At 62.8% G+C, this 6,097-nt stretch overlaps 1 protein-coding gene across 1 annotated transcript; it reads right to left on the bottom strand.

Annotated features, from left to right (window-relative positions):
* Nucleotides 1–2,528: 2,528 nt before the first annotated feature.
* Nucleotides 2,529–5,119, bottom strand: KLF2 (Kruppel like factor 2). Its single transcript, XM_042928786.1, has 3 exons — nucleotides 4,939–5,119; nucleotides 3,862–4,696; nucleotides 2,529–3,257 (listed from the first exon to the last, which is right to left on the bottom strand). Exons 1-3 carry the CDS (start codon nucleotides 5,011–5,013, stop codon nucleotides 3,082–3,084), a joined length of 1,086 nt encoding a protein of 361 aa, XP_042784720.1. The 5' UTR covers nucleotides 5,014–5,119; the 3' UTR covers nucleotides 2,529–3,081.
* Nucleotides 5,120–6,097: the final 978 nt, after the last annotated feature.

The following is a 6,097-nucleotide window of genomic DNA, read 5'->3' as shown; positions in this document are numbered from 1 at the left end:
ATTCGACCACTAACCGGAAACCCCTCCCTCTAAACACCTTTGATTGCAATCAGGCTGTAGAAGGCGGGGTAAATTGTTTTTCTTTCTTTTTCTTTGTTTTGATATTTAATATTTTCTCAAATGGATGCCAGAACTTCTTTTATGGAAAGGAAAAGTGTTGAGGTGCTCGGTCTTCTTACGGCCATTGGAGACGGGGCCCTGCAGTGAGATTTTTTTCCCCCCTACTTTCTCTCTGGGTGACATCTGCCATCAAAGCTTGCTTCCTGGGACGGGGCCACCTCCTTGCTAATAAAAGCAACGAATGTTGATCTTTTAGGAACCAAGGTTCCAGTTCTCCCACTCAGGCGCTGCTGATGTTTGGGGCTGGATCATTCTCTGTGGTGGGTGCATCATCATAAGCTGTTTAACAGGGGCGCCTGGTGGCTCCGTCGGTTAAGCATCCAACTCTTATTTTTTTTTTTAATGTTTATTTTTGAGAGCATGCGAGAGAGACAGAGCATGAGCAGGGAAGGGACAGAGAGAGAGAGAGAGAGAGAGGGAGACACAGAACCCGAAGCAGGCTCCAGGCGGTCAGCACAGAGCCGGACACAGGGCTCGAACTCAGGAACCACGAGATCATGACCTGAGCCGAAGTCGGACGCTCAACCGACTGAGCCACCCAGGCGGCCCAAGCCTCCGACTCTTGATCTCAGCTCGGCTCTTGATCTCAGGGTTGTGAGTTCAAGCCCTGCATTGGGACCCACGCTGGGCATGAAGCCTACTTAAAAAAAAAAGGTAACGGCACCACGGGTCTCCGCCCATGCCAGGAGCACCCCGCCACCACCCCGGCCCCGGTTGTGGCAACCAAAAATATCTCTAGACCAGGTCACCCCTGGGAGAGAACCACGCCTCCAGAAGATAGAAGGTGACATTCGGGTTTCCAGAAAGGGCCGGAAAAAAACGATGAGGGATATTTCTGTATTAATCAGCGCAGGCTGAAACACACAGCCCTATCCGAGCGGAACGCTCTGCTCTATCTGTGGGAGGCGCTCAGGAAACAGACACTGAACAGCTTCAGTCCCGTTACAACTGGCGTCTCTTTGGACTCAGAGGCCTCCGGGGGAAACCTGGGAGGTGTTTTTGAGCAAGCAAGAAAAATGGCTTTACCTGCTAGCTTCAACTCAACAGGAAAGTCTGCAGACCCTACAAAGAGCTATTTTAAATTTCTTGTGAGTCTTTGTTCTGTGCCTTCCCCCCACCCAGTGCCTCCGGAACCAGCGGTGAGCAAAGCAGATCGGTTCCACAGGTCGAGGGGGCCACTGCTCCGCTCTGGAACAGTTTCTGCAAAAGCCGCAGAGAGAGGGTACAGGAGGCTCACACACTCACACGCGCTTCATCGCCGGCGGAACTGGGCCCCGGCTATTTACTCGAGAAAGATGAATCAGATTGCCATCTCCCATTTCTGCTTTTTGTGGATTACCAAACGCTCTCAGCTGTTTCCAGGACTGCCTTGGGGAGGGGGGATGGAGGGAGGGAGGGAGGAAATCCCAGCCTCTGTCGCAATGGGGCGAGAGAGTGTTTTAAAATAGGTGCTGCTTACAAGCTATTTTCACTTTCTGGAAACAACTTGTGCAATGGTTGGTAGCCATGGTGACCCACCCGGGGGCCCCCGAGAAGGGGGAAGGTGAGGGAGAGCCCGCCTGCCGGAGACAGGCACCTCCTCGCCCGCCCGGACGGAGACGTTTGGGGTTTAGGAGGAGGGTCTCTGCAGTGGCCACCTTCAGTCACCAAAGCAGGGGCTCTGATGTGATTCCTTCACACCAGGGCACCTGCCGGGGAGGGTCTCATAACCCACCGGCGCAAGCACCAGATGGGTTGCTGCAGAAAGCCCCTCGCCCCTTCCAGAGGAGTTCGGGGACCCTCAGGAGGCAGACAGACCAGGTTAGGCACCCTAATGCCACCACTCTCTAGCTACCTCTCTGGGCCTCAGTTTCCTCCTCTGGAAAAGAGCGCCCAGCATACAGAGCCCTCAAACGTGGATTTCCTTTTTTCTAACAGGATGGGGGACTCACCCTTTAAAACATCCTGCTGACAGGCGAGAGTAGTAAAAGGCAAAGCGGGTCAGAAATTCAGCATTTTTTCCCTTTAAAAAAAAAAAAAGAGGTGTGTGTGTGTTGGGTGGAGGAAGGTGGGGGGGGGGGCAGGGGATGGGTTAGCTTGCACACTCCAGAAGTTTGGCTAAAACCTCAGAAGCTTCCAGAAAGAGGTAAGTCTTTTTTCAGCCCAGAGGAGGCCACGTCAGTGAGACCAGCACTTTCCCCAGCTCTGGGGAAAAGGAGGCAATTTATGGCTCAGGGAACAACCTTAAAATAACTCTCCCTCAGTCTTAAAATGTAGTGTTTAAATTTATAGAAAACCCCACGGTTCCTGGCAGCTGGGTGCTGCAGCTGACAACCCAGGGTGCTGGCTGGGGTGGGAGGCACTCTCCCCCCCCCCCACACCTCTGCCAGCCCGCCTTCCATCAAAGCTTCCCCCGAGTCCCACCCTACACCCCAGCTTCCAAGCAGCCAGAGCAGAGCTGTGATTTTTTTTCCAAAGATGCAAAACTTTTTTTTTTTTTAATTAAAAAACAACAACAACAAAAGTCTTATAAAAATGAACCAGGGAGCCAAAATGCCCACCTGTCTCCCTATTTACAGTAATACAATATCTGTCACAGTCACTATGTACAATATTATAAAAAAAATGTCGAAGACAGTACAAATTAAGGCGGCATTTCTCACAAGGCATCAAGCCTCGATCCTCTAGTGTAGACCCGGTGGCGGGGAAGACGACACTTAATTATTGCACCATTTTGAAAACAAAACTCGTCAAGAAGGATCGTGGTCTTCTCCCACCGGGCCTTCAGTCTCTGATGGGGGCCGGGGCGTCATCGTCGTCATGGGGGGGGGGGGAGCCCCCTCGATGGCCACGCTGTGCCCAGCCCGGTCCTCTGGGCCCAATAAATACCAGTCACAGTTTGGAAGGGGGCCGCACCCGGCGCGTGGGACCCGCCACGGCCGCGCGCGGTGGGGGGCGGGGGGAGGCGGAGGGGCGTCCAGGCTACATGTGCCGCTTCATGTGCAGCGCCAGGTGGTCGGAGCGCGAGAAGGCACGGTCGCACAGGTGGCACTGGAAGGGACGGTGGCCCGTGTGCTTGCGGTAGTGGCGCGTGAGTTCATCTGAGCGCGCGAACTTCCAGCCGCAGCCGTCCCAGTTGCAGTGATAGGGCTTCTCGCCTGCAGAGAGGGGGCGAGAGCGGGCCTCAGTTTGCTTCCCAGGGACTGCTCCGCCCCGCCTGCGGCCCCGCTACGCACACCCTCCCCGCGACAGTGGCCACTCGGGCGCGCGCAACCTACCCCTGTAACCAGCCCCCTGAAGCCGCCGGGGAACCTACGTTTTGGACCTCCAGGGATCCTAGGCGCTCACCCCTGGCTCTCGGGCCTCCTGATTCTCGCCCCCGGGGAGCCCAAAGTGCGCACAGTCCGCGCCCCCAGAGGGGTCCTAGGCTGGCATCCTCTTCCCCAACGTTCTGAGACCCATCGTCCCCCTAGGATTCCTAAGCGCGTGCACCCTCTTCCCAAAGCCCCGAGCCACGCTCCCAGGAGGGTCCTAAGCGTGCGTCCCTCCCGCAACATTCTCAGAGTCCCCCGAAGGTTCCTAAGCGCGCACCCGCTCCCCAACCTCTTGAGCCACGCCTCCAGGGAGTCCTAAACTTGCGACCCCCTTCCCAATCTCCTGGGCCACGCCCTCTCGGGGCGTGGGGGGAGGGGGGTGTTCCTCAGCGCGCGCCACTAGCGCAGAGCCCCCGGCCACCAACCCCGGCCCGCGCGCGTCGCCCACCTGTGTGCGTGCGCAAGTGCGCCTTGAGGTGCGAGCTCTTGGTGTAGGTCTTGCCGCAGCCCGCGTAGCTGCAGGTGTGCGTGGCGGTGCGCTTGCGCGGCCAGGAGCGGCGGCCGCGCTTGGGCTTCGCTTCCAGCAGCTCCAGCGGGGACGCGGGAGGCGTGAGGAGACCTCGGGCGGCGGGCGGCGCCAAGCCCAGAGCGGCGGCGGCGGCGGCGGCGGCGGCCGCGTCGTCGAAGAGACCGAAGGCGGCGGGCGCGGGCGGCGCGTAATGCAGGCCGGGCCCGGGCGCTCCGAAGCCGGGGCCGCCGAAGGGCGGCGGGAAGGGGGCGCGCGGACCGGGCGCGGGCAGGCGCGCGGGGCCGTCGGGGCTGAGCGGCGGCGTGTCGGGCGGCGGCGGGGGGCGGCCCCCGGGGCCTCTCATGCACGCAGCCGCCGGGCCCGGGGCGCCCTCGCGCTTGAGGCCCCGCGGCCCGCGGGTCAGGCCGGGCGCGCAGCCGTAGCCGCCGCCGCCGTCCGCCTCGGGGGGCTCGGCCTTCACTAGGCGGCCGGGTGGCGCCAGCAGGAAGCGGCCGTGCAGCGCGGGCCCCGGCGGCACGTCCAGCTCGGGCCGCAGCAGCTCGGACACCAGGCCGCCCGCAGGGGCGCTGTAGGGCGGCGGCGCGCTGGGCTCCGGGTAGTAGAACGCAGGCGGCGGGGGCGGCGGCGGCGGCGGCGGCGGCTCGGGGGCCGCCTCGGCGCCAAGGCCGTCCAGCCCCATGGACAGGATGAAGTCCAGCACGCTGTTGAGGTCGTCGTCGGTGCCGCCCGCCTCGGGCTCTGCGCGCGGCCAGCGCTGCGGGTGACGGGGAGACAGGGCGCGGGCGTGAGCGCGCGACGGGGCCCGGGGATCTCCGCCCGCCGCCTGCGTTCTACGGCCCTGAGCCCGCGGTCCCGCCGCCTGCGTGTTACAACACGGAGCCCGCGGTCCCCGCCGCCTGCGTTCTACTACCCCGCAGCCCGCGTTTCACTCCCCTGAGCCAGCCGCCCCCGCCGCCCCGCGGTCCCGGCCGCCCCCGATGTCCCTGCCGCCCTCACCTCCTGCAGGCCACGCTCGCGGCACGGACTGGCGAAAGTGGAGAAGGACGGCAGGATGGGCTCGCTCAGCGCCATGGCTGGGACCCGGGGCCGACGCGGGTTTGGGACACCGGTGACTGGCTGCCCGGAGCCGGGCTGGTCGGGGCGCGGGCGGGCGGGGACGCTCTGCGGCCCGCGGCCGGGCCCGCCCAAGCCTTATAGGCGCGGCGCTCACGGGGGCCGGGCCAAGGCGGCGGCGGCGGAAACGCGTCCCGGATGGGGACGAGCTCCGGGCGCAGCCTAAATTTAGCCGCGGTATATAAGCCGGCGGGCGGCGGCGGCCGTGGCCACTGCGGCCGCCAGGGCTCTGCGCAGCCGGGCCGGCCCCTTGCGCACCGCCAGGCCGCGCCCCCCTCCCGGGCCCGCCCCCGCCCGTCTCCCGGGCGACGCGTCAACACGCGCTCCACAACAGCAGCGTGACGCCCAGGGATCCCCGGGGTGCCCCGTGGGCTCCCGCCTGCTCGGGGACTGGCAAGACCTGGAGCGGAGGCGGCATCCGGGACCCGGCGCTCTGAGTCGAACACTGGGTCCCGGGGCCTCCCGGGTTCCCTCAATGGATGGGGAGAATGGTCCCCAACGCCTCGGAGGGGTTCCCAGAACCCCTGATCGCTGGAGAGATTGGCCCACAGCTTCCGAGGGGTCCCCAGAATCCTAGATGGATGGGGAGACTGTGTCCCGGGGCCTTGGCGTGAGGTTCCTGGGAACCCTGATGGATGGGGGATTGGGGTCCCCAGGATTCACGATGGGTGGGGACGCTCAGCCTCTCATTTCCTGGGGACCCACTAAGCCCGACCCACTGTTATGCCCATCACTCTGCAAAAAACCTTGCACGATGACATCAACAAATGTTAAGTCTTTGAGACGCCCTCCCTCAAGGAAGCCCTCCAGGGAAACTGAGGCTTGGGGGGCTCGGGGAGAGGATGGCGGTTCTCCAGAGGCTGGGAGGCCTAGTGCCTTTACTGACTTGTATAAGTGAAGAGGCTGGGGACGACAGTCTCTTCCCCCAACACAGCCCCAGCCCTGGGCGGGAGTGAGCGGTGGTGGCACGGGACAGAGAACAGGACTGTCGGGTGGGCATCTCGAATATACCAGCTGGGTCCCCCACGCCACAGCCCTGGCT

Source organism: Panthera leo, chromosome A2 (assembly GCF_018350215.1).
Source record: "Panthera leo isolate Ple1 chromosome A2, P.leo_Ple1_pat1.1, whole genome shotgun sequence".
In the NCBI taxonomy this organism is placed as follows: domain Eukaryota; kingdom Metazoa; phylum Chordata; class Mammalia; order Carnivora; family Felidae; genus Panthera; species Panthera leo.
The sequence above is the reverse complement of the archived record's forward strand: the minus strand, read 5'-3'. Positions and strand labels throughout refer to the sequence as shown.

What these genes read in the sequence shown, in the direction of transcription:
- KLF2 (XM_042928786.1), bottom strand. Translation starts at nt 5,013, where the DNA reads ATGGCGCTGAGCGAGCCCATCCTGCCGTCCTTCTCCACTTTCGCCAGT. An exon ending in GCGAGCGTGGCCTGCAGGAG is followed by an intron (nt 4,697 to 4,938) that starts GTGAGGGCGGCA and finishes CGTCACCCGCAG; the next exon opens with CGCTGGCCGCGCGCAGAGCC. An exon ending in GCACTTGCGCACGCACACAG is followed by an intron (nt 3,258 to 3,861) that starts GTGGGCGACGCG and finishes CCCTCTCTGCAG; the next exon opens with GCGAGAAGCCCTATCACTGC.